The sequence below is a fragment of the Rhea pennata genome, chromosome 22 (assembly GCF_028389875.1).
Source record: "Rhea pennata isolate bPtePen1 chromosome 22, bPtePen1.pri, whole genome shotgun sequence".
Classification (NCBI taxonomy): Eukaryota; Metazoa; Chordata; class Aves; order Rheiformes; family Rheidae; genus Rhea; species Rhea pennata.
The window spans coordinates 8,294,147-8,321,376 of NC_084684.1; the positions used below are offsets into that span (position 1 = coordinate 8,294,147).

Below are 27,230 nucleotides of genomic sequence, written 5' to 3' on the forward strand. Positions count from 1 at the left end.
TCTCTCGATGAAAAATATTAAATCTAGTGAAATAAGGTGGGATGATGGGGAAGAAAAGAGCATTGCTTTGGTGGACATAAAGCTTGGAAAATCACTTGTCTCTCAGCTCGCTGTTCCCTTGCTCCAAACCTGCAAGAACGTCCTCGGTAGAGAGGCAGTATGTTCTGCCCCTGCGAGGCCTTGCGAGCCCATCCCTATTTCATCGGGGCCTGTTCAGTTCGGCTTGAGCACCGGGACGGCCGTGTGACTCCTTGTTCTCCGGGCGTTTTTATCAACGTGTCCTCCAGGAGCGTTCGAACCAAAGGACGCCCTGCTAACACTGTCCGGGGCTGGCGACGTGCTGTATTGCGACTGATGGGCCACCGAAAGAAAAGCCCCGGGCCCAGGCCGAGGCGGGTGGAGGGGCAGATGGACCAGGGAACGGTGGCCATGGTTGACGTGTCCAGCTCCGGATTACAAACGGTGGAGCTGTTTCGGAGTCGCTGAGTGTACGAGTCAGGGCAAATGTAGCCACCCCAGCCAGTCCAGTTGACACAGGGTGCCATTCAAATGGGTTTTTACTTTCGTGACTGTGCAGGCAGCTTTCTGGAATTATAACTGGCTGCGTTTCGTTATGGAGCAGGACCCCCGATCTCCCCTTGGCGAGGATGGTTGGTACAGCCCGGTCCACCACTGGGCAAGCTGAGGCCTGCCCTGTGTTTTAATGAATAGTCATGAGGGACGGAAAGGGGTGGGCCCAGTTTTGTTGTTGGATGCAGCTAGTTGACAGAACTAAGGGAGATGAAAAAAGCAAAAAAGCCAACAAACTGCACGCAGCGAGCCAGTGCAGCATCCCTGGAGCTGCCTCTCCCCTGGCCTTGCTCCTTACGTTCCATCATTGCATGTTCCTTAATACTCCGTTTATTTTCTCCATCTCCCCCTGACCCCATGACTCCGGTGGCAGGAAAGTTCCCAATTATCTGTAAATTCCAAGAAGACTAAAATGCTGTACATTAGCGACCCAATGCAGAATTATACCACGGTAGGTGCTACTTTTTATTAATGGGTTTTGCCTTGTTATTTCTTGCTTGGAATTGTCCTCTTCTGCCAAAGAAAAGAGCTTGGCAAAGATGCATGTTCTAGTTCTGTTTTCTGAGCTTTAGCACTCGTCGCTGCTCCAGAAATGTCTGGTACGCGATCCAGCGCTGGTTCAGGAAGGGCAGCTGATTTCGAGCGCGGGCTGAAGCAGGGCTGAACTGGGAGCAGTCCTTGCTCTATGCTGTCGGAAACACCAAGTACGTGTAGGCAAGGGGTGTGTTGTGAAAGATAAATTGTATCAGAGGGGGGTTCGGATACTTGGTTAATCTCTCCCTCTTGCTTTGTCTAAGTCGTGCGTGGAGCTTTGCCGAGTCTTAAGTATGATTGAGATCTTCGGGGTAAACGGCTGTCGGCGTAGACTGCCTAGCTCTTCGCGTGTATGAGCTGTTGCACGTATTAGAGAAATCAGACTGAAAGAGTAAGAGCAGCTTTGAGCATCCATCCAAAGAAACATGCTATTCGGAGCCCGCAGGTGCTCAGCCCACCAGCACTAGCTCGTCTTTCACTGGGGGCTTTCAAGGATGAGGACTGCAGGGGCAGCTGCGTCTGTGCTGAGCTCTCGGCATGGACCTGTGCTCCCGGCAGGTTTTCCTTTCGCGGTGGAAAGTGCCTGGGAGAGTGTAGCAAGAGGATGGTACGTACGGTTGTAGGCAGTACGACATGTGCTGGTATGCAATGTATTTACAGCCCTGTCCTCAAGTGCCGGGATCGCCTTCATAGTCAAAAGCTGCCGTATCTGCTCTCTGGCATTCAGCGTGCATGAAACAAAATAATCTTTGAAGGATCTTCACAGGCAAGGAAAGACACTTCTTCCTTTCGCGCACCCGTAAAAATAACAGATCAGCTTTTCTCAGAGTGTTTCTCTTATTTATTCACTGGTAAATAATTAGATGTGGAGACAGACATAGTTACAGGTATAGATAGAAAGATGCAATGTTGTTCTTCATGACATTAAATTATTTAGTTTCTCCTTTTTATCTTACGTGTGTAGTACAGAATACATATGCACTGGGTTGGTTTTCTGCTGTAATCCTGTTTCTTGGAGTATCATTACTGCAGCCGTGTGAATACACACACACACGCACACATATAAACCTGTAAAATATGCACATTTTTACACATGCACACAAACACTCATATGCTGGATTTGTTTTTTAAAGGAATGCTTCAAAAATATCGTCAATCTTAAAAAAACAAGTTAGTCCTTTTACCCACCGTACTTGACTTTGAGTATCGCTGCCAACAATTTATTGAAAAAAAATTATGCATATATATTTGAGGGGCATGCCTTTTGCCTTGTAACCAAACCATTGCATTAACAGGGTGAGACAAGGAACCTGACTGCCTATAAAAGTGTTAAACATACAAGGAAACCGTTTTAATTGGAGTTTAAAAAGGCTGAAGGATACGTTCCCCTCTGATCTGCACAGGTTGGTTTGCCACCTTTGCAGAGTCCGAGCGGTGGACTTGAGAGACTCTGATTTGCTTAGTTCAAGTGACGGATTTTGCAAGAAAAAAGCACTGTTCTGTGTTGCATTCGTCTTCCCGCGATCAAAAGATTGCTTTCTCGGGCAGCCCAGCCGCCGTGCTCGCCGAGCAGTCAGACGGGCCGGCTCTCCGGCCAAGTGTCGCGGCGTCCCTGCTGCCAGCAGGAGCCCGGTGCCAGCACTTCCCCCGGGATGGAGGGTCGGAGAGGAGCAGGGGCACAGCAGCGCAGCGCCCCGGCAGGGCTCCGCGGCTCGGCCGCGGCCAGCCCCGCTCGTAGGGACGACGCTCTGCTTTCCGTGTCTCGGTAATGTTTCGGAGGTTGCCCTTGTTTCCGGAGGAAAGGCTCTGTCTATGCGGTGGTCTCGGTATGCTTTTCGGTGGATCCGTCCTGATTACCTGACGCTGAACTTTACTCTCACGCGCTTGAGCTGTACGCGGTGGCCGTAACCGCTGGACACTCGCAAAGCCGTAAGAGTGACTTCGGTGGATTTTTTCCCCCAGACGTTTCCAAGAGATGCCTCGTCTCTGGGCCGCACTGCAGTTACAGAGCTCTTCTTCCCAGAGAAGTTGGTATTACCAGGAGGCAAAGTGCTTCCCGTTCGTTTCCCATTTGAGCAGAACGTGGCTAACTGAGGCAGCGCCCGCCTCGGGCTCTGCCTGGCGATCAGAGCTTAACCTGGTTTTGTTTAAGGATGAGTAGGTACGCGGGTACGCAGTGACCGTACTAAAACCGGTCTGCTTGCTCCTTGAGTTAAGAACAGTTATTCCTGAGAAAAACAGACCTGGCTCGGAGAGGACCAGCGTCACGGGTGTTCTCTGGAAGTCCTTTAATCGTCCTAGTCAGCATGAGAAAATGAAGCAGCCCACTGTTGCCGTCCGTGTCTGGCCATGGCTCGGTATTAACTGTCGTGCCCCCAAAGCGACAATCTTTTGCTCTTGGTCGGTGTCTGAGCTTTCATTTGCAAAGGTAGCGATGTGCTTCGCGCCTTCCAGCGTGGCTGACTTGGTGCTGTGCTGTGCCCGCTCGCGCACTGAAAGCTCGCTGCGGTTTCCCAGCTGCACAGGAATGGCTTGCCACGTGCCTCTTTAACATCTATTTTGCTGAAGGTTCTTGTAACTTTTTCTCCAGGTAGATTCTGGAACTGTGGAAAAATTGTTCATCTCTGGCAAGGCTATTTATAGAGCAATGAGGAGGAATAGAGGGGTTTGTGCACATGTTTTAGGGGAGAAAATGCCTGTATTTGTGAAAGCGAGTCAAATCTTGTTCAGCATTCCTCCGGTTAGTCACCGACTCCAACGACCTCGTGAGAGACGCAGACAGCAGGAGAGCTCTCCTGGAGAAGGATGATTGTGTTTAAACCATTATATACTGTACACAGTTGGGTGAGGTCTGGATCCCAAGTTAAAACACGTCTCTTGATTCCAAAGCTGTGAGCCTTGCAGCCTGGCGGCGTTCAGAGGGGAAAACGCAAATAACCGAGGCCGCTGGTCGTGTCCGATCTGGGACTGGGGAGCGCGGCGCCGGGTGACCTTGTCCTCCGACGACTGCCGGTTTCCAAGAGCCGCCGCAGCTGCGGCACCCGGCAGCCGCGGCTCGGGGCAGGCCGCGGCCGGTGCGCGCGCGGAGCGGCCCGGGCTGAGCGCGGTGGCGGCCGCGGCGGGTGACGGTGCGCGGGCGGCTCCGTGCCTCCTCCCGCGCACCACGCCGTGCGGAGCCGCGGCAGCGGGGCGGCCAGGAGGGCCCCCAGGGCCGCCAGCGGCACTCACCCGCGGGATCTCCAGAGTGCTGTTGGCTTAGAAATACCAGTAGATCAACCCTTGAACAATGCTGAAACCACAGGTCTCTGGAAAAAAAAAAATCTGCTTGCTGCAAGAAGCAAGTGGGTTGCTTGAGAAACAGTTAAATTTGATTTTTTTAAAAATAGTTTGTTTCTCTACTGCAAGAAAACAGATTTTTTTTTGTCCGATTTTCAGATGAAAGATTAAGTACGTTTTAGCCACGATGCTTTGGAGAGCAGCTTTTCCTCGGCTATGCCTGCAGGAAAAGCGAGCTGCCAGCTCGTATTGGGGAACAGCTGACATGAGAGTTTAGACGAGGAATGACAACAGAAGCAACAAAGTTGGCCCAGGCTGTGTGGAAGGGGAAGAGCTAGTAGCTGCGTCCGTCGGCGAGGTTGGCCTTGCTGCTTCTCCCCACCCACGCGGATCCACCGAGGCTGCAGTCTTCGCAGGAGCAAGCTGCAGGCAGCTGAAAGCTACTGCATCCCTCGTGCTGGTGCTAAACCCTAGAGCAGCTCAAGGGATTTACAATGCCTTGGGGTGCTCTGGCTACCGGCAAGCAAACCCTTCCTTCCCACTTTGGAAACATGAGCCATCCAAGAGCCAACTCACCCCCAGCAGCTTACAGCAGCAGCGAGCTGAGGGTTAGGCTCAGCTTGGGCAGAACAGAAGTACTTAACCGAGTTTGGGCTCTGATGGTATCTTCATACCCCGCACGAGATGCGGGTGTGCTCCAGTCAGGGCTCGGATTTGTCTGGTCTCATCTCATCTCTGGAGGGCTGACGCTGAACAGTCCTTTACTGAAACTCTCTAAAACCGATGGAACTAATGGGGTTCTAGAGAGTCCTCTGAAAATCTGGCCTCTTTCTGTGATCGGACGCCGGTAGGTAGGGTGGCGACTGTCATTTCCCACTCGGTTCAGCAGGACGTTTCCCACGTCTTAGCACGTCGCAGAAAATACGTGCCTGTTCCTAACAGTGAAACAATCCGCCGTGCTGCCGAAAGCGTTGTCGTGCGTAGTCAAAGGCTCTAGAAATCCAAGAGTCTTGGCATCTTGCTGCCTTCAGTAAGGATGAAGCTGATAAACGGAGGTGATTTAAATGTATTAAGTTTATCCTTTGCACAAGTGGTGACCTGTTTAAAAAACAAACCAACCCAGAACAACTATTTTGGTTGACTTTCGAGCGCGCTGGCCCTTTAAGGGCGCTGTAACAGGACACCTGAAGTCCTGAAGAAGTGTAGCTGAGGTTTCCATGTCTCTAAACTGGCTGGTGTTTTCTTTTTTTCCCTCCTCCCCTTTTCCCTTCCTCCAGTCCCAGTTTAATTTGCTGAACAACAGCATGGATCAGAGCATCGGCAGCAGAGCAGCCTCCAGCAGCCCTTACAGCTCCGAGCACACCTCCAATGTCCCAACGCATTCACCCTACTCGCAGCCCAGCTCTACCTTCGACGCCATGTCCCCAGCTCCCGTCATCCCCTCCAACACTGACTACCCTGGGCCCCACCACTTTGAGGTGACTTTCCAGCAATCCAGCACGGCCAAGTCAGCCACTTGGACAGTAAGTTGCATGTGTTCTTGCCTTCACTAAAGAGAAGCTTTCTAGTGCAGTAAATGTTTTCAGTGAATCTGCTGCAGACACTTGAATGTATCGGTGTTGTTTTGCAGAGGGATGCGCAGGGCGTGTTTGTGAGCGGCAGTTTGTTGCAGTCTCAGCTGCAGGACGCGTGGTTATTGTGCAGCCGCAGCCTGACAGGGTGTTTTGCCTGACATCTGTGCAGGCAGCAAATAGGGTTTGGTCCTGAAAAGCAAAATATGCAGGAATCATCGATGCTTACATTTAAGGATTTTTTTTTTTTTTTTATCAAATGGAGAAAAGACTTAAACACAGTGATCGGAATATAACCCCTGGCTCAGGAATTCCCTAAACTGTAGGTAAATGTCCCTGAAAATCACAAAGTTGGAAGAATGTACTGTGAGAAGTACCTGCCTTGTTCTTATAGTATTTCCCTAAGCATTTGCCAGCAGTCGCTGTCAGAGATGGGGCAATGGGCTAGCTGGACCTTTGCTCTGACCTACTGAAGCTGTTCTTTGCTTTGCCTTGAATTCTTACTTTTCATTTGTAACCCTTTTCCGTTTCAAAAGTTGGAAGAATGACTTAATTTCTAGAAGGCACAGCAAAATAACAAAGGAGATTTTTAATCCCAAATTGGTTATACACAGCATCATGCCATGTGAGATATGAACACAGTAGCCTGATACTACTGAGCTGAAATGCAAGTTTGGTCCACTGTAGATTTTATTGCATGTCCTAAAGTCAGTCAGAGGAGTCGTCTGTATAGAACAAGAGACCTAGGAATTATTCAGAGAACACAACAGCTCTTTTCCTTTTTGTGGACAAAGGTCCCGCATTCACATCCTGGCTTTTGAGTCTGTATGAACTCTGTTTTTCAGAGAAGCATCTGCAGCTGTTATTTAAGGCATTTCTGCCGTAGACATTTCTGTGGCAGTGAGGTGTGCACCTCAAACCATCCTCACCCAGCAACTCCAGCCCCGCTCTGGTTTCTGCCACCTGCATGCCTGGGAGATCTCTTCATGATCACTTTTCTCCTCTGGGAAATGTTAGCAGAGCAGAAACGCTGGGATGAGACAACGGGCACAAAGAGGGAGCGATGGGGCTTCCTTTGGAGCTGCGATTTGACATTATCACTAAAAGGCAGAGCAGACCAGGAGCAATGTATCAGCCCAAGGTGTGATAATGACTTTTTATTTTTGGAGGCTGATGTGTTTAATTGCCAAGAAAGTCCTTTCCACGGTAGACAGAAAGCATCTTTGGGTGCTTATGTGCACCCAAACCCCACCGCACGGCCTCCCGCTCTGTCCCATGGGTGCTGTTTTGCTAGCTGCTTCTGAGGGTAGCAGTGGAAACTGAGCGGCTGGTGTTCCTTGGTGAGAGCACGCTGGAAGGGCTGACCTACAGCGGCTCTCGCTAGCCCCTTGCTCTGTCTCTACAGCCGAGCTCTCCTGGGAAAACCAGCAGGCAGGCAGGGTAACGAGACCCCGTCTGCGCCGCAGGTGAGCCTGCGCCGAGGGTGAAGCACGCAGCCCGCAGCAGGGTGGTTTGCCCCAGGCATTGCCGTCGGCGTTCAGGTACCACGAGCACTGCTAAAGCCGATCCCTGGCAGCTAGAGAGCCAAGAATTTGGATACGCGGTCGGGATTAGGAGCCGTTGTCGCTGAAACAAGGAAGGCAGCGTTGATCAGTACAAGACCGCGCTGACGGCTTAGCTCTCGGAAGCGGTAGATGGACACCTCAAGCAAGCCAGCAGTGAGCTGGCATTTGAAGGGGCCCGACACCATGGCTGAGTTAACAGGGCAGAGTCCATGTCGAGTTACCAGAGTTTCGTGAATTCACTGGTAACTTATGCTTACTGGGGACTTGCGACTAACTCTGTAATTAAATACAACTTGCCCTCATAGCAATGGAAAAATCTTCATTATTTTTAGCCATCTTTCTTGCAAGATGCTGCTAAAGAATACCTTTAGTTAGGCTGTGAGTAAACTGAAGGTCTTTGGAGTGAGACCTAACTCCAGGCCATTCTTGTCTTTATTGACGGAGAGCTCACATCACTTACATGTAAAGCTTCATAGGGAGTGCACAGGGGAAAAAGCTGTTCCCGTGCCACGGTGCCCCACGGGGACCAGGACAGAAGAGCAGGTGTGGCAGGAGACTGGATGTCCTGCTGAAATCCTTGGCACATTGCTAGTTGTGATGAGTAAAGATCCAGAGGAGAAGACTGTGCTCATTGGTGGTGATTCTGAAAACCGGAAACATCTGAAGAGAAACAAAACGCACGCTAATGCCCCGTGGCTGGTTCCAGCTGTCCTGATGCGGGAGGAAGAGGGCTGGGAAGTGCCTGCTGCTCTTGCACTTGCCACTGTCGCTGGCTGGAAATGCTCGGGTGTTGCTTTGTAACGGAGGGGAGCCGCAGCCCATGCTACCGGTCATGTTTAGGGGGCAGGGCCAGGCTGCGTGCTGCGGAATACCTTTGGACATCAGTGTGGACAGGATCTATTCGTATGTGTCAAAATAAGGAGAGAACTCCTTTAAAAATACACTCTTTCCTTGCCCTTATTTAGCAATAAGGAAATACCCTTCCCTTACCCAGATGATGAATTTTGCAGCCGCTGAGGTGGCAAAAAGGCCATTGAGACCTTTTTTGGCCTCTTGTCCCCGGGCCAGCAAGGGATAGAGCAGCAAGATGCTTCCTGAGCCAGTGAAGACGAGCAGGCTAGTTACTGCACCTTTCCTTCACTGGAGCCATTCTCTGTGGTGAGGAGCTGTCCTGCTGGTAATCGTGTCCCAGCCTGGAAATGCCCCGGCGTTTCTGGGACAGGCCGTTGCTGTTTCTGCAAGGAGAGGTTCAGGCATGTATTTGTTCTGCTGGTGAATTCTGCCCTGGACGTCACCCTCAGAGCACTAACTCCGGTCCAAAACCTCCTCCTGAACACGGGTTGCTCCACATACGAGGAGGAATTGGTTATTCTTTGTGGGAGAAGGCAGGTGTGCAGTTCAGTTCTCCTTCTGCTATGGCAGAGCAGTAACCGGGGACCTGGGATTTTTTCAGGACTCCAATTATACTGAGCCCAAAGTCACCCTGTGCCGACTGCAGTCCTGAAGCTGCTGTGTCGGTCTGCTTGGAGCTGTGCTAATCCGGAGGAGAACGCTTTCATTCTCAAGCCTTTGCAGGAAGACCTGCTTTGTACATCGGAGGAGCTCGCGGGAGCAGCGGGACGTCGAGGCAGACGCAGCGAGCCTGCTCTAGGCGGCTCTGAGCGGCTGCGGTGGATGTGTCCTGGCAGCCGACGCGGGGAGCTGATGTTTCCGAATGCTCTCCCGGAGGGCGGGAGCCTCTTGGGAAATGGTTCAGCCCGGAGAAGTTAAATATCTGAATTGTCTTAAATGTTGAACAGGGCAGTTAACGAAATGTGTGGATCTCTGAACAATCTCTGGTTGTTGTGAATTCCCTTGAAGGGGGCTGACTGCAGTACTGGCATTAGTCGGCCTGAATTTCAATGTACTGAAGTTGAGTGTAGCTGAGAATAGAAGTGGATCATCAGTGTCTCGCGCACCAGAAAGAGCAGGATTTGAAAGGCTAACTGCCACAGGACCGCTGAAGTAGGTGTAAATTGTCAGACACTTGCAGGTTACCATCTGCACGAAAAGGATCATCCTGCCTTGACCGAGAAATTCGTTCCAACTTCTGATTGAGAGCTGTCACGACCGTGGAACTTTCTATTTTCCGCTGAAAGATAGGGCTGCTCCTTCTTTCCATTCAGCTTGAAAGCTGAATGAATGAATTCAGCAAAAATTTGTACATCATACACTGTCAGTCAATATGCAAAGAATGAGCCCAAACTGTGATTCTCTATATAAATGATGGATGTGTATGTGGAAGTGTACAAGTAAAAATGGGAAAGCTGTTAAAAAACCCAGGCACTTGGCAGGGAAAGCTGGAAGGTATGGCCAGTAGGGCTAGCAACAGTGATAGCTGAAAACTCAGTAATGCTCCAGTCTCTGTCAAAAGCAGTTAAGTTGTCAGTCGTTGTGCACAGAAGGACATGAGCAATTCTATTCAGCATTCTGAAAGAAATGACAATATAAAAATACTTCCTGTTCCATCAGTAGCTGAGGAAGCCTCATGGCTTTTAAGTATTTTAAGGCTAACTGCACCAAAGAATTTACAGCAAGAACTCTGACAGAGTTCACCGCAAATTCCCCTGAATCAGTCCGGCCATGCCTCGTTTCAGAGCACCGGGGAGCCCTCCATGAATAGGGGAAAGACTGTGGCAGATCAGAAGTTCTGCAGGTCTCTCAAAATCTTGGGGCAAGTCGTTCAGAGTGCAGCCAATGGAGAACTAAAAGTTGCATGCATAGGCAGTGCCGAACCAAATAATTTCGTGGAAATAGTCTTGTCAAACTGTTTGACGTAGTTCTATGATATAGTCATAAGCTTTGGATTATAAAAGTGTATAACTAACTTAATAGATGCGTATTTTTCATGGTTTTGATTGAATACCTCTAGATACTCCAGAGAGGAGAATCAGTATTATCCATACTCAGGGTGGCACAGTTTACACCAATGAATGCGTCATCTGGGAAAGGAAAAATAGCAGCGAATCACGTTACATATGCGAGAGACTGCTCACAGGTCCCACAGGACCCACTTGGACTCCCTACCATGCAGGGCCATTACCCACAGGCTTAAAAAAAATCTACGAATTTTAATTTTTGGTAACATTTGCAAGTCAAACAAAAAATGGTAAAGCGTGTTGGAGGCAACTCAGCTTACCCGCTGGCCTGTTTGCGGGGAGCTCACTGGAGTGCTGTGCAGGCAGCACAGCTCAATGCGTGGTGAGACATTAACCACATAAATGTTGGTCCCACGTTTAGGAGAGGAGACTCCAAAGGAGCCTCGGGCTCGTGGTCAAAGAACCGTTTGGACATGAGCGCCCCGTACAATGGGGTAACTAACTCGACAGGGGTCCAAACAAGAGAGGTGGGGATGCGAGTTTACCTACAGCTATGTCGTTACTGAGACCACTACCTTAGAGTATGTGGTTCTCGTGTCCACACTTCGAAAGGTATGTTGACAAAATAGAAAAGATTTGAGAGGGAGGTCCAAAGAAGACGAAAGATTTGGAACATATGCCTTGTAGGGAGATAGCAAAGAAACTTAGTGTGTTTGAGTTCTCGGAAGGAAGAGGAAGAGTGGCTTGATCACAGTCTGCAAGTACCTGCATAGGAGATGATTTCTGATAGCAGACAACTCTTTAATCTAGTAGAAAAAAAACATAATGTGATCCAGTGCCTGGAAACTGCAGCCAGGCAAATTCAGACTAGAAACATAACAGCAAGGATAATTAGCCACGGGAACAATTTAACACGGAATGTGGTGGATTCTCCAGCTCCCGAAGTATTTAAATGAAGAGTATACGTATCTTTCTAAAGATAAGCCCTACTTCAAGCAGATACTGTTGCCTTGGCAGAGCATTAGTAAGCAGGGATCTTAGGCCTTCAGTGTAAGAAATCAAACCGGAGGAGCATGCTTTGGTTTTGCTACCCTAAAATGGGGAATTTCTAAACTTATGAAGAAGTCAGATGGAGAAGGGAGGAAGACTCCGACCATGTGTTTGGGGCTTGTGTTTGCCAGAAATGGTTCCTTTCTCGCGTAAAGATTCCAGGCACCAGATGCGTGTGATGGGATTCCTGAGTCCCTGGGTTGTGCGCTGACCACTGCGTAAAACCTGACTTTTGGAAAGTGCTTGTTGCGACAAACATTCAACCAAAGCCGTTGGTCCTGGTCTGTTCTGTTTGAAGCCCTCAAGGCTGCCACCGCCTTCCTTTTTCAATTTTTCATCGTCTTCTTATCAGCAGAGAGCGATGAATTTGAACAGACGCTGAAAATAAGGTTTTCCCTGTACTTTGGAAGCCTTCTCCCCACCCCCCCACCCCGCACCCCCCCGATAGGCTGTTTTGATGGGGCTGGGAGGAAGACTAGGAGCTGCAGCTGTGCAAGACAGGACATGCCAACAGCCTGCCTGTTTCTTGGAAGCTATCAGGACTCTCGGCTCCCTGGAGCTGCCCATACATGCTTGAGTTGTGAGCCGATCTCGGCTGTTTTCTCACAGGCAGCCCCTCACCACGCTGGCCAGCTGGTAACTGATAGATAATTAGTATTTTTCTCAAGTCTGATTTGAGGTGCATCGGTGCTCCCTCCCTTGTAAAATGCTATCGTGTGGCCAAAGCCAGCAGAGCTGTTAATAGGGTCTTTGGCCTCCTGTGGCCCAACTGCAAAAGAAGCCAGGGTATCGAGCTATCCAACGCTGCGTAATTGCCTGGTCTTGCACAAGAGCCCCGGGCACTGACGGAGACCTCCCCGACGGTGCCTGCTCTTCTCGCAGTAGGAGCGCTTGGGAGAGCAGGGCATGTTCGCTCACAACCTCTGCCCGCGCCTGGGCTCTTGTCCTGAAACGACAGGCTAGGCCCCCAAGTGTAACAAGCAAGCTGGACGTCCCTTGAGCTTGGCACACAGGCGAGGCCGTGCCCGGGCCCCTGACAGGTTGTGCCTGCTGTCTGGGTGAAAGAACAGCCTGCCACAGCGAGCTGTAGAGTCTGCATGGCTGGAGAGGTTCAAAGCCAAGGTGGGATAACTCCTGCTGTGATGGGTAGCAATGGAGCCGTTACCAAAGCAAACCAGTCTGCATCCCAGCACTTGGCCGGCTGGAGACTGCAGTGGTGGGAGGGTTTGGCTGAATCTGGTTCCGTTCACTCCACGCGTACTGCAGCTGGAGCTCAGCATTGGGGGAGCGGGGGGACGAAGTGATTTGTCTGACAACGACTGACAGGGGAGCGTTGAAATAACTGGTGGTGCAGGAGGTGGGTACTCCTTTGCTGCTTCCTGTCTAAAGTACACTGAGGTAGAAAGGCAGTTGTAAAGAGCAGTGAAAAGTCTTCAGGATTAGCTGTAGAAAGCGGACCCCACCCCTCTCTTGAAACTATCTCCTGGCACCTTATCGTAATTGAGAGATGTTCATGTCTAACACCAGTGGCCTGGAATTGAATAAGGGGCACACTTGGCTCAGTACATTCTATATCTGGACCATAAACATCTTCGTTTTTATCTGGAGTACCTGGGCAGAAGAACATGGACATTTTGGCATGCCAGAAATAGGAAAGCAACCTCAGCATCAACCTGCTCCAAAGCCCATTGAAGCCAGCCCACTGGAGGCTTTCCATGAGCTTTAGCAGGGTGTGGATGAGGCTCCGGGAGCTGCAGACACAATGAAATTGAGAAAAAAGGCAATGGAATTTGGTGTGCGATGTTCCAACATGACTGCACTATCAGCTCCACTATCTTGAACGTGTATGGTATGCTCAGGTCAAGGGAATGACTTACTGGCAACTGCCTCTCCAGCAAGAACGTAACATTCTCCTGCAGGGACTACTGCGGAGATGAGATAGGATGCGCTGGGAGAAATGAGGCTGCTGTGGAAAAACAGTGGTAATTGTTCTGGCCAGCTCTTTTGCGAGTGTTTGGATCTGAAATACACAGAGGAAACTGGCTGTGAACATGAGGGATCTGCTGGAGGAATCGAGGTAATAAATAGGCTGCAGAAGGGAATGTATTTCCAAGACCTGGCTCTAACACGGCCTTGGCTGGTGGTTCCAGCAGAGCCTAGTAAGAGCATGGTAGCTATATCCCCGGCTGGCGTAAGCCAGCGGAGCTCGCCACGGTCCTGCCAGGCTGCCAGAGGGGCCGAGGGCTTCCCCGGCAAGGTCCCCTTTGCTGCTGGCTTGCCTGTTGTTACGCTATTGGAAGCAGAGCGTTTTTACCACTTGGGGCTCTGTTCAGCACCATGAGAAGTGTGTCTGAAAGCATTCTTAGGAGCCTGTTTTTGTAGGGGAGAACATGCGCTCACACGCATGAAGGGCAGCTAACTTGGCACACATCTGCACACAGCTAGTGCTCATGTGGTTATGAAAAGTCTCTCCTCAACAATCTGATTTTGAGCCAAAAGGCAGCTGCTAGAGTGAAGGCCAGAAGCTGAGCAGGCCAGGGACTGGCAGGGGTGGAGGAAGTCTTCAGGCCAGCTGTGCTACCTTGAGCATACCTGACAGGGACCTGTTGACCTGTGTGAAGACCAGGTAGCTCTAAGATCTGAGCCTGTAAAATCAGTATTTTATGAAAATTAGCCTTTTTTTTTTTGCTTTCCCAAGCTCAGTGCTGCAGTAAGGATACAAACATAGGGTGTTTCCTCCATGGTGCAGTCAGCTACCCCAGAGCGAGTCCTGCAGTGTAAATCTGGTGACCTCTTTGACCAGAAGCTTTCTCTGATTGTGTGCATGCAACTAGGGAAGAAAATTCCCTCCAAGCTTGGCACAAGAGCTAGCAGGAAAACTTTCTGGGAGCCAGGAGTGCAGACTCAAGCCCTTCGACGTTTGCAAGGATGATTTCTTCTTCCACTGCCAAGTGGTGGCAGAGTTCGTGCCACTTCCCAGCAGTGGTGGAATGGTAAGATTTGGCCAGCTGAGGGGTAAATGCTTTCGGAGCCAGGAAGATAGAAAGCTGCACCTTCCAAACTTGGTTCTTGAACCAGCAGTGGAGAGCAAGAGCAGGGGGCAGTTTTGTGCTAGAGGAGAGATGAGAAAGAGAGCATCCTGACTGTGGTCTGGTTATTGCATATTCAGCGTCCCCAAGCTGTGACCAAACCCTGGGAACAGCAGGCCCCACTCAGTGCTCAGGGAGTTGGAAGCATTTAAGCGGCAGTGATGCTAGAAATGACAATGGTACACTTCCAAGACCACATCTTTTCGCTCTGGTTTTTGCATCGCCTTTTCAGCAGTGGTTCGCAAACTATTTTTCTTCCCATCAATCACCATATGCATGAAAGCATACACATGGCGTGAAATAACTGCGTTCTTGAATTCTTGATTTGCTTTTTGGATGACACTGAACTCTAGTGCAGGACTCGTCACGGGACCAAAGTATCCAGCTCTATAGGAGGAGTGAGACTCGGAAGCAAAGATTAAAAATTTCCTCAAAGTGCCAGTACTGGTTGAGCAATGATTAAGAAAGGCTGTGATTCTGGTTGGCAGCTATTTTAAGGAGGTATACAGCAGAGAAGGAAGCGATGGAGGTCCTTTGTGGTGAAGCAGGAGATTTTAACTGGGGGTAATGGCATGACAGTAGAGGCAGAAGAGCACAGGCTGGAGCACAGAGTGTTCGAGCTGTGTCTGGGCTGCTCTGAGACGTCTGTGGAGGTCCAGAGGCACCATGGGCAGCAAGGCTGGGAGTATCTGCCGGGTGACTCACGTCTCCTGCGGCCGCTTGCGGCTGCAGTGAGCAGAGGGGCTCTGCGAAGGATGCGGGGGTCTCTGCCGGGAGCCTTGAGGAAACCCCCGGGGTCCTAGGCACCTGCTGCAGCGGTTGGCTGGAGGTGTCCTGGCCGTGAGTCCCCGCTCAGCGCGGGGTCCGCCCGCCGCAGGGGGAGCACAGGGAGCCGGGACAGGGCTCCCACAGCAGGGACCGTGCTGGGACCGCGCCGGTGCTGCCGACCCGGAGGGTGACAGGCCCCCCGGCTCCATCCGCTTTCAGGGGATCGGTGACGCCACCGAAGCGCCTGGGGCTGCAGACACACGGAGGAAAGTGCCGGCATTAGCGCGTGCCCTTTACAGCCATCGCCGCGGCTCTCTGCGCCTGGCCGCCCGAGCTGGCGAGCCTAGGCGTATCGGGCGCTGGTGGATGCTTACCTGTTTGGCACAGGGGTGTACTGGACGTGTCCAAACGCCAGGTCATAGCGAAAGAGCAACAGAGTAACTCTGGCAGGAATTTCCACCCCTAGTGAGAAGTTATATAGGCCAGTGATTAAAAAAAAAAAAAAAAAGTTATTAAAAAAATTAGAAAGGAAAACTAATCTCTGTTGTCGGCATGTCTTCCAGGATCTGTCGTAACAGATTCGTCCGAGCCGGTTAACGGTATTTGCGGTTTGCAAGATGCTACATGTCTGAGTAAGATGACAGACACATTATTATCACCTCTCCACCGCGATCTGTCCAAACCTGTCCCAGGATGCAGCTCCGCAGCTGCTTGCTAGGGAGTGCGAGGAAATTAGCAGCCGGAGGCAGCACTTTTCTTCTCTCTCCCTTGCCAGGCTGGTGGCTTTACTGGGATCCATTGACTGCAGTCCTGGACACGTCTTGAGTAGAACTAATGAGGAGACTGGAATGTAAAAGAGGAGGAGGAGAAGGCTGGTAGGGAGGAGGGGGGAGGATCTGTGGAAAAAGTAATTGTCGAGCGAATCATTTCCTTCAAGAGAGAAAGCAGAACTTGGCTACAGCCCTCCTGAAGCAGGCAAGTCTAGACGCTTCAGTGTCAACAGTTGAAGATAAATAAGATTTTATCAGTTCGGAATCTGTTGGGACACATCCTCCTAGCGGTTCTGCTGCCCAGAGAGGAGTAGGGGGGAGATGGACTTTTCTATTAGGTGTTTTCACGCAGAAGATTTAGATTATTTTTTGTGTGAGGTTCTCAGCGTACTAGGGGAAAAACACCTCTCCCATCTCTTGCTTCCTACATGGGAGAAATGGCTACGGATCTAAGTAGTGAAGTCTTCTTCCAGAGTGGGTCTTGGACATTCGCTACGGATGAACGTTAGGGAATGTTAAGAGTTAATTCTGGTACTTTTTCACAGCTGTAACCGTATTAGGGTCCATGACTTTCTGTGGGGTATTAGCCCCTTTGGGCCTCGTAACGTGCGAAGCATTCGCATGGATACGGTTACAGCAGCGCTAAGATAAACCTCGGAACAGAGAGCCGAGGAGTCTCTGCGGGAGCTGGTGATAGCACGGGGCTTTCTTGCTCGGGGCGTTGATGTCCTGTTAGGTCCAGCACGGATGCAGCATGGTCTCTCTCTCTCTCACCCAACGAGTAGGACCATTGCAATGGCAGAGGTGACACGAACCCCTCCGAGGACACTTTGGGATACCGAGTCCCTAGAGAAATGGAAGCTAATGCTGGCATACTCAAACAGTGAAAGACTGCTGGTGGTCAAATACTTCGGCTATTGCATTTGTTGCTGTTGCTCTGAACTTGCACTACGAGACAGATCATAGCTGCAGAGACGGAACTGCGAAACAGGCGGCATTAGAGTTTCACAGCGGCAAATGAGGGGAGGCTGACTTTGAAAGCTGCCTGTCTATCGAAAATGCCCATGGGAATATACATTTATATAAGTATACATAAGCCGAAGCAATTACTCAGGGATATTACTCCTATTTGCTGTTCATACTGTACTAACGCCCACAAGCCACACTAACGTGAACTTTCGCTCTACAAACATACAGTAAAAGACAATCTCTGATTTTCTTCTGTGAACAGGATTACTTCAGTTATAATGCTATTGGGAAGGAAGCTACTAGCTGTTCAAAGGCTAGAACAGGAACGGGGAGGTGGGGGGGAAGAAAAGGAAGGAGGTGCCCAGAGGCAGAACGTATTCAAGCTCTCGTGTAGCTGAGAAAAAAAAGTTTAGGATTAAGTCTTTAAGCTCTAGTGTACAAGTCCATGCCGAGGACCACGTTCCGATGTCCTGAGATGTTGTTCCCTGCTAAGACGTAGACACTAATCCTGCAGAGCAGAGAGCATCCACATCTGGCTTCCCATATACCAGGGACAGCTCCTTTGGAGGAGGGCCAAGGCTTTTCCTCCACAATACCTCCCCGGCGAGCGCTTGCAGGATGCCATTGGTTTCTACCTACGCAGCCGGGGCTTGAGTGCAAACGGCAGCTTTTTACACCCACGCAAGAGCAACAAGGATCGCAGCTCCCTGCAGACTGCAACGGGAGCTGAGCGCGACGCGCTGCTCTCGTTAGGAGCGCGGGCGGTCGCGCTGGCAGGCCGGCCGCCCGGCGCGCTGCTGGGTGCCGTAGCGCGCCCAGGAGCCAAGTCGCTTGGCAGCACTGTGACCGGTGGGAACCTTGGCAGCGACCCAGCTGCTGCTGTTTTAAGAGGGCAGTTTTTCCAAACTGTACAGAATAGGGGGAATAAGAAAGGACAGCCAGAGTTTGCCCTTTATTGCAGGTGGCAGAAACGTGACCATGGCCAAAAGGGGCGTTCAAAGCAGCGAGGTGGCAGTAGTAGGCAATGTGATAAAGGATTTTGGACTCCTGGGTTCTGGTTTTGTCTTTACGACTGTCTTTTGTGAGCTCGAGGTAAGCACTGCGCCTTCGTTGCGCTCTTCGTACGCCAGGCACGCGCGCTTCATCTGCGGTTTGTAAAGTACCCGCAAACCGAAGCCGTTACATAGCACGGCCACGCGTACGAGTACACGTGACAGGTTATTAGTGAACACAGATAACCCTTTAGGTGCCCCTGTCTGGAGTCTAAACACAACATGCCTTCTGCTGTTCTTTGTGGAGCGAGTACAACAACAAGAGCGCTCCTTGGCTGAAACTCTGGCCGGAGAGGCAGAGTCTCCCGGGATTCTGCTCCTTCCCCTTGCTGCTGAGACCAAGCTGGATGCGAGGCAGCCCTCGGCTTCCCAGCTGCTGCTGGCCGAGCTCGCAGCGGGGAGCACGCGGGTTGAGCGGCCAGAGCGCAGGCTGCAGGACCTCCGTGCTCAGCGGAGGAGCCGTGCGTATACTGCGTGCGGAGGCAAACAGGATGCAGAGCTGACTTCTCTTGCCCAGAGTTATCAGCGCGGAGTTCCTTAAAAGAATAGTTTGTTATTGTTGAAGGATCTTTGAAGGCAATCCTGGAGCTGTTAAGACATGATAAGGTTATCAGCGGAGGCATGCCTGTGTTGAGCGGCAGCCTTTCTCCCTGCAGGGCAATCGCTGTGCTATTTAACAGAGATTTATCCGTGTCATAACATGGTATAATGAGAGAATTTGTTACCAAAGAACTTGCCATAATGCACCTCTACTCCTCCAGAGCAGTTTTATTTCCCAGGCATGTTGGGGACTGCCCGGGAATGTCTACATGAAAGAATCCTCTGACAGGAGTTGTCAGTATTTTAACACCTGGCAAAGAAGAACACCCCCCCCAATAACCCTTGTTTTGCCATGTCCTCTCCTCAAAATGAGTGTAGTAGACCCAAATCGCGCAGAGCCCAAGTAGGTTGCATGGACTAAAGCAGTACAACAGAGCTTCTCTCCTCTACCCAGGCAGAAGGGATTAAGGCACCTTCCGGGGAGAGACAGTGCTTTGAATTTAAGTGTAATCCCTAGTTTATATACAAAATCACATGAGGAAATCAACCTGTCTGCAGAGTTAAGGTGTAGTCTGAATTATCAGGTGTTAGAGCAAAATCTGGGAATTCCGATGAGCCTCAGTGCTTTTAAGTATCCTGTGTCTTTTGGCAAATCTGTGCAACTCAGATATGCAGGGTTAATTCTTGCTGCCAAATTCAGCTTCACAGTTTTCCTCCGGATCGCTATTTCAGGGATCACACCCTCTAACGATCACAGTCTTTCTATTCTTTATAATGCAAGACCAGTGTCCACGGGCGTTAGCTGCGGATGCTCCCAGCCAGCTCGCCGGCTTTCCCTCTCCGCGCTGGTATCTCAGCTGCTAGCCGACATTGCGGGAATTGAAGCTTGGTTGCATGCAAGCTTTCACAGTCTGCCTCAGCGCTAACCTCTCCCCTATATATCTTCTCTGAACTTCTTTACAAACAGCACCTGTAAATGGCTTATCTCGTTTGCCCCTTCGCTTCCCCCCCACTTTCTAGCATTTCGTATGGGGGTATGTGCTTATCCGGTCCTGCAAGACACGATGGCGTACAGCTTGCAAAAGAAAAGGCAAAGAAAATGATGTTGCCTGGGTCCAGAACTGATGGGGGACAGTCGTTCGTGGGAAGGGGAATGCTCTCTGAAGTCAGAGGGGATCTTGCTAGGCCAGAGGAATCACAAAACGCACGAAGCAGCTGGACCCAGCTCAGCGTATCGGTGTCAGGAAGGGCTGTGACCCTGCCATGCCTCGAGCCTGCGCAGACTTCAGGTAATTCCGGCCAGTCCCCCTGAGCGCTCAGGGCAAACTGGTGCCAGAGAACTCGTGTCCCCAGGTCGTGGTGTTGCTGGACACCGAAGGGCAGCACACTTTGGTGAGAGGCAGCAAGGGCCTGCAGTTTCCAGCCTTGGAAAAAACTCTCATTGCTGGAAACGCGCCGCGCTGCCACTGAGACCCCCCAAATGGGGTTGCCTGGGAAGCCAAGCGGCCTCCAAGCAGTCCCGCTGCGCGCAGGCGGCTCGGCTGGCTGCAGAGCCCTGGCGCCCCGTGTGCCTCTGACAGTCCTGGGTCGGGCCCGACACCATCAGCCCAAAGGGAAGCAGAGGGGGTTTCTCTCAGCACAGCATTGGCAGAAGGAACCTCGCTAGCCCTTGCGCACCTGTGAGCTGATGGCTCGGGACAAGCTTTAACATCCTCACAAATATTCTGCACGGCGGTATTTTTTTGGCGTGAAGCAGATGCTGTGGGGATGAGATAACACACTTTGAGCAGAAGCATGCCCTGCCGTGCAGGGACTGGCTTCTCTCGCTCTGTGCAGCACGGGTGGGCTCTTGTGTAGCAAACAAAGTCTTTGCTAGACGGGAAACAGCACGGCGCTGGTGAGGCCGAAGGGAGCCACAAATCCTCGCGCAGATGGTCTGAGCCATACGCTGGTGGAAGGTAAAGGGCAACTTCTGCCTTCCCCACTGCCGGTCTTCTGCCTACCTGCAAAACGGGCTGCAGCTTCTCCCCATCCAGGCACGGAGCCGCAGCCTCTGCCTTAGCGCTTCTGGCTGCAGAGGACGGTCCCTTGCGATCCGACCGCTGCCGAAATTCAAGACCCCGCCCCGGCTTCGTGCTGCCCGCGCTCTGCGCCCGCGCAGCCTCCCTCCTAGCAGGCGCCTTCGGTTGAGCCCGGCACCCGGCTCAGCACAGCGAGCGCAGGGCTCGCAGCTCGGTGCAGGCCCCCGCCCCTGCCTGCGGCTCGGCGACGGGCGTGCGAGGCTCCTCTTGGAGCCCGCGTAGCTGACGCAGGAGCACTCTCGCGCGAGGGGACGGCAAGGCCTTTCGCAAGGCCCGCGCGTCTTGCTGCTGGCTGAGCACAGCCGAGCGCGTCTGCGCGGGAAGCGGCTGCCGCGGTCCGAGCGGCGCGCCCCCGCCGCTGCAGCGGCGCTTCGCCCGGGGCCAGGCGGGGAGGCTCCGGGAGCCGCTCCGCACGCGGGGCGCCGCGCCGGCCGGAGCCGCCCTTGCAGCTCGATCGCGCGCGGCGCTCTGCGCTCCCGGGGCCTCGCGCGCGTGCAGCTGCTGTCGCGGCCTGCCTGCTCCACGAACTTCTGCTGTGGCTGGAAGCGTCTGTGAAGACTCGAGCGTGGTCAGGACAAAGCTCGCTGAGCATCGCGCTTGCTGATCCTCATTAAACCCTGAGGTCTTGTGCATGTGCTGAAGCCGGCTCCCCTGCAGCAGTGCAGGCTGGAGGCCTTAAGGGCCGACGCCGTGGAGCAAAGGCTCTGCCGACAGCAGGCCGCCTGCTTGCTCCTGCGCTGCTCGGAGACCCAGCCCCAAACTCTGCCAGCGGCAGCACTTTCCGGCCGACTTAGCGGACAGGCGTGACAGAAAGGGAGACGAACGTTTCAGAGGGAATCCTTTAGGATTTCACCGCTTTCCTCGTAGCTGTTTGAAACAGAGCTGATCGGACATGCAGGAGCTGCTCTTTCCTCCCTTCTCGCGAGGTCTGCGTGCGGTGGATCTCAGCTTGTCCTGGCACATCTGCGCAGGGAGCCAGCTAGTACCGGGCAGCTCCTCCCGCCCCCAGTGAGCCGCCGGGATCCGCGAAGAAATCGCCTGTCCTAGCATGCTGGAGTAACCTTCTCTCTCTCCCTGTCCCCTTCAAGAAACACCTCCAGGCGCGTGCGGAGGGCTGGCGAGGTAGAGCAGGGAGCAGCCGCTTCCTTTGCGGAGCCGGGCGTGAGGAGCGCTGGGACACAGAGGACGCCCGGGAGGAGGCGAACGTTGTTCTCAGCACTTCTGGCTGTCTCACAGCTCTCTCACTTCTGCAGGCCTGCCCGCGGGAGCTGGCCGGGGAAAAGCTGCTGCGTCCCTTCCCACTCAAAACGTGACTTTATGACTGTTCGCTTCTGCAAGGGAAGCCGATGCAAGGCGGGAGCGCGTCTAACTTCTGTTCAGGCCAGGAATTCCCGGTTGCGTTCGTCTGATGCCAATGAGGAGTCCGGAGCGGGTCGGGGGGAGAACTCTGAGTGTAAAGAGGTGGCTGGGGCACGCTCAGCACACACGGGCAGGGGCAGCTGCGCCCGAATCCCGCGCTGCAGAGGTGGCTGCCGCTTCACGCGAGGGGCGGCAGAAGCCCGATAACCAGCTCTGCCCACATCGTATTTTGTGCCCAGCGCAGGTGTCTCTTCTTTTCCAGTACTCCCCTCTGCTGAAGAAACTCTACTGTCAGATTGCCAAGACATGCCCCATCCAGATCAAGGTGTCCAGCCCGCCGCCGCCAGGCACCATCATCCGGGCCATGCCTGTCTACAAGAAAGCGGAGCACGTGACGGAAGTGGTGAAACGCTGCCCCAACCACGAGCTCGGGCGGGACTTTAACGATGGTGAGTGCTGGTCTCGCACCGCTCCGCTGGGCTGGTGGAAGGAGAAGGGGGCAACGTGGGCTGTGAGCTCCTTGGGGAGCTCCTGCTCCTCGGGCAAGCAGACCTAGCACAAGGCCAGCGTGCCCGTCACCCGGGCCAGGGGCTCCCGTGAGCCTGCGGATGTGCAGCAGGAGCCCCGGCACCTCTCGACGCCCCGTTAAGCTCTCGGCGACGAGGACGAGGGGGTCCGAGCGCGGCAGGCACGGCAGCGCGCTCGGAGGGGCTGGAGGGCAGGGAGTGCTGCCGCGCTCCGCCCCGGCGCGGGTGCCAGCCCCTCTCGCGCTCGCGCAGGACCCGAAGCCTCGGCCCTGCCCTCCAACGCGGACCTTTGACTCCGCAGGCCAGTCAGCCCCGGCCAGCCACCTCATCCGCGTGGAGGGCAACAACCTCTCCCAATACGTGGACGACCCCGTCACGGGACGGCAGAGCGTGATGGTGCCCTACGAGCCCCCGCAGGTACCCAGCTTGCCTCCAGGGCGGGGGGGACGGAGCCGGCGCTCGTCCCCGGCTGCCGTGCGGAGGGGTGGCCGGCGGGAGGCACGGCCGGGAGCGGGGCTGCGTGGCGGGAGACCCGCCGCCCCGGGCGGGAGTCCCGCCGGCAGGACGTGTCTACGGCCGCCCTGCCTTGCTCGCAGCCCTGCTGGCGGATGCGTTTGAGCACACGCAGCCGGGGAGGGGGGCGAAGCATCCGTGTCCTGTTGCCGGAAAGTGCGGTGCGAAGCCGGTGCCCAGGGCCATCCCTGGGGCCAGGGCTGGAGGCCAGGAGCCCGCCCTCGGGGACCACGCAGCCCTTGTAGAGTCATCTCTTCCCAGCTGGGATGGTCCCTTCCGTGCGAGATCACACGCTCCTGCCCTCCCCCCGGGAATCTCCCCTCGGATCTCCTCCGCTTGCTGTCCGCAGGGCGGTCCTGGCACGGGCCTCGCGGCTGCCTCTCGCGTCAGGGCGGAGTCCCAGCCTGCAGGGCTCCTGATTTTCACTCCCTGCTTGTGTCTGCTCTCCTCTCCTGGGGCAGGTGGGGACCGAGTTCACCACTATTCTGTACAACTTCATGTGCAATAGCAGCTGCGTGGGAGGAATGAACAGGAGACCCATCCTCATCATCATAACCCTGGAAACGAGAGAGTGAGTCACTGTCACAGCACCATCCCTCCGCCGGGCAGGCCTCCTTCCTTGCGGCCGGGGGGGCTGGAGTCCTCGGGAGCACCCTCAGGCTATGCACAGCACGGGGGGGGGGGTCCCCCCAAGTGCGGCTGCAGCCCTCCTCTGCCCCAGGAATTCCTCGTCCCTCGCAGAAGACTCCTGCTCACGCTCTGAGGAGACGGGGGCTTCACTGGGGCTTTTTGAGTCAAACCATGAAGTGTTGGATTGAACTAAGATGCAACTCACGGATTCGTCTCTCCTCGCAGTGGCCAGGTCCTGGGACGGAGGTCATTTGAAGGACGGATCTGCGCCTGTCCTGGCAGAGACCGGAAAGCGGATGAAGACCATTACCGAGAGCAGCAAGCCCTGAACGAGAGCGCAGCTAAAAACGGCAACGCCAACAAACGCAGTGAGTCCTCTTTCCGGGAAAGGTGGGTGGTTCGGGGTGCTGTCCTGCCACGCTCCGCGGCTGCTGGCCAGCACCTGGGGCGCCTCGCCGCTCAAAGCAACGCAGCTGCTTCCACGCCGCCTCCTTTTCTATCGCAGCCAAAGCCACCGTGCTCCAGAAGTTCAGACTCAAGTCCACATCTGGGCACAACACTCACCTTTCTTAAGTCTCAAATCTTAGAAGCTGCACTTGCCTCCCCTTCCTCCCAGGGTGCAATACTGTTGGTGAGGGGCCTTCCTGTCCACATAAATTTGTTCTTCATCGTTGTTATTAATAAAGGGACATCAGTGCCAGGACACAGTTAAACTGCTAGCAGCCCATGCGTGGTTTGGAGGTTAAATACTGCAGGGAAACAGAGCGTTCTCACGCGTGTTCTGCTCTCCCAGGGACAATGCAGGAAAATGCATTCAGAAACGAGGGGAAAGAGGGAATTTTCTGCATTAGTTTGTCATCCAAAACTCAAAAACCGCTTCCCAAAGCCACAAATGCTGGAAGAGAGAGCATAGTAGACGTGTGTCGAGCTAAGTCTGCTAGAGGCAGTTATTTCCCTGTTTTCAGTGAAGGTTTGCAAAGTACGCCGGTTACCTGTTTCTGCCCCAAGGCTGCTGGCTGCACAACCCCACTGCTGCTGGGGGAGCGAGGCCACAGCAGTTCCCACGGCTAGGTTGGACTTCTGTTTCCCACTGACAGTTTTTCCTCTCTCCTTTCCAGCTTTCAAGCAGAGCCCACAGGGGATCCCTGCGCTGGGGGCTGGCATTAAGAAACGGAGGCACGGGGAGGAGGAGATGTACTACGTGCCTGTAAGTGTCCGAGAGCCGCGCTGGTGGTCACCTGCCTGCCCTGCCCTAGGACAGCTGGAGCTTTGTGCCCTCGGAGGGAAACGCCGTGGGGATGAGGTGTTAGGAAGGATGAGGTTGCACGGCTGGAGGAGACAGTCCTGAGGTCTTCGGCAATGTGGCCGGCATGGGGCCAGCAGCATGTCTCGCAGGGATGAGAGGAGACCTAGAAAGAAGGGGGGAAGCATCTGAGGGTGCAAACGTCTGACGGGATCCTGGACCCTTGAACATTTACTGGTCGCAGTGACATTGTGCCCTGCCGGCCGGGGTAGCAAAAATGGGAGGCAGGCCGTGTAAAAGGGCCAGGTGAGACGGGCCTAAGTGAAGGCCTGGACTTGTCCCCCCTTCCAGGTGCGAGGACGGGAGAACTTCGAGATCCTGATGAAGATAAAGGAGAGCCTGGAGCTGGTGGAGCTGGTCCCACAGCAGCTGGTCGACTCTTACCGACAGCAGCAGCAGCAGCTTCTGCAAAGGCAGTAAGTACCGCTGCAGCGGCCGGGAAGGCCTCCCGAGACCCCCGCTCCAGCAGCCGCAGCTCTGCAGCAGGCAGCAAGGCCCAGCGAGCGGCCGGAGAGCGGCCCGGCCCTGGCCGTGCGGCCGGCCCTCGAGCAGCTGTCCCCTAAGCGGTTGCGGAGGTGAGGTGGAAGATACTGGGAGCTGGAAACTTGCAAGTCCTCGGCCCGTGTCTGCAGAGGCCAAAGCTGGGACGCGTCCGCGGTGCCTCTCCCTGCTTCCCCTTTCCACGCCTGTTAAGGGCAGAAATCCGTTTCCTGCCTTTACCGGGAGCTGCAGCAGTGTGGAGGGGGGCTTTCTCGGGACACTGGGACGTGCTGGCTGTAGCACGGACTGCAAACCTCTCTGGGGGACTGCCCGCGGGGACTAGCGGGGCCCCTCGACAGCAGAGTCCTCCCGCGGACGCGCGCGGCTGCTGTCCGGCCTAGGTGCGCGCCAGCCGGTCCCGCACGGCTGCAGTTTGTCCCGGGTTGCTCCCAGTGCAAACGAGCTTTTCGCGCTGCCACAGTTCGCACTGGTCCAACTGCCTGAAACTGCAGCCCAGAAAATCCGACAGGGCAACAGCCAGCAGGGAGCCCCGGGGCAGGCAGGGCCGGAGGCTCACTGCCCGCGTTGCTTTTTCGAGCAGGAGCCACTTGCAGACGCCTTCGTCCTACGGTCCTGTCCTTTCGCCTATGAACAAAGCTCACGGAGGAGGAATCAACAAGCTGCCGTCTGTCAACCAGCTGGTGGGGCAGCCGCCGCAGCACAGCTCCAGCTCGGCGCCCAGCCTGGGGCCCGCGGGTAAGGCCCCCGCGCCGCCGTGTCCCCCGGCCCCGGGCAGCGCGGAGGCGGACGGACGGACGGCAGCCGCAGCTCCGTGCTGCACAGAGCAGCACAGACCCCCCGGAGCCAGGCTCTGCTTAGCTTTCGCCCCTCCTCGAGCCCCACGCCGAAACAGAAGTGTCTCGGGCAAAGGCCAGGCAGATTATGTTTGTACACGGCACCCGGCTGGAACCTACCTCCAGCTGACAACACCCAGGAGAGATCTTCCCAAATGCCACTGCACGGGGACGAGTGGGAGTTTATGGTGTAACTCGATCTGTGCAGTGGATCTCCTAGAAGCTCTCGGGGGAAGGCAGTGGGCTCAGCCACAGCTGGCTCAGACCCCTGTCAGTAGCCCCCCCGGTGAGGGTCAGGGCAGTTACAACCATTTGGGCTCGGTTACGTCTAACGTGTTGACGTGGCTTCTGCCTAGGACCTGGGATGTTGAACAGCCACCCCATGCAACCCAACGGGGAGATGAATGGAGGCCACTCATCCCAGTCGATGGTCTCAGGATCACACTGCACGCCTCCTCCTCCGTACAACCCTGATCCCAGCCTTGTCAGGTAGGGAAGACGTCCGATGCCTGTTGTGCGTTGTCCTTTCCTGCTGTTGTCCGTTACTCTAACCTTCAGATCTGTCTAGCAACTGGTCAGCTGGCCACTGGTTCCAACTGAGAAATCACTGCTCATGAAATCACATAGACTATTCTTCTCATTTCAGAAATCAAAGCCCAGCCAACTACCATCTAGACACACATATTGCCTTCAAACACCCCTGAGTAAGCCATCCTTGCTCAATCAAAAATTAAATACACGCGAACAAGAATCTGGTTTTGTATGTAAAACTGGCACATAACATTGTGGAAATTTCCCTTTCCCCTTCCTTACCAGTGATACCTGGAAAGCGTTCCACACGATTTATTTCCGTGAGGAACGTGTTATCAGA

The 27,230-nt window shown here is 53.9% G+C and overlaps 1 protein-coding gene across 3 annotated transcripts in view; it reads left to right on the forward strand.

Annotated features, from left to right (window-relative positions):
* The first annotated feature begins 982 nt into the window (after positions 1 to 982).
* TP73 (tumor protein p73) overlaps positions 983 to 27,230 on the forward strand; it is a 29,202-nt gene continuing 2,954 nt past the window's right edge. Inside the window, exons 1-10 of one of the 3 annotated variants that reach the window (XM_062593050.1) lie at positions 983 to 1,021; positions 5,658 to 5,903; positions 22,315 to 22,501; positions 22,881 to 22,996; positions 23,554 to 23,663; positions 23,948 to 24,090; positions 24,841 to 24,929; positions 25,317 to 25,441; positions 26,107 to 26,261; positions 26,716 to 26,848. In XM_062593050.1, the coding sequence (XP_062449034.1) occupies positions 983 to 1,021; positions 5,658 to 5,903; positions 22,315 to 22,501; positions 22,881 to 22,996; positions 23,554 to 23,663; positions 23,948 to 24,090; positions 24,841 to 24,929; positions 25,317 to 25,441; positions 26,107 to 26,261; positions 26,716 to 26,848 (1,343 nt within the window). Of the gene's footprint in view, positions 1,022 to 5,657; positions 5,904 to 22,314; positions 22,502 to 22,880; positions 22,997 to 23,553; positions 23,664 to 23,947; positions 24,091 to 24,840; positions 24,930 to 25,316; positions 25,442 to 26,106; positions 26,262 to 26,715; positions 26,849 to 27,230 lie in introns of those variants that run through there. The other 2 variants (XM_062593052.1, XM_062593051.1) reach the window with 2 other exon arrangements.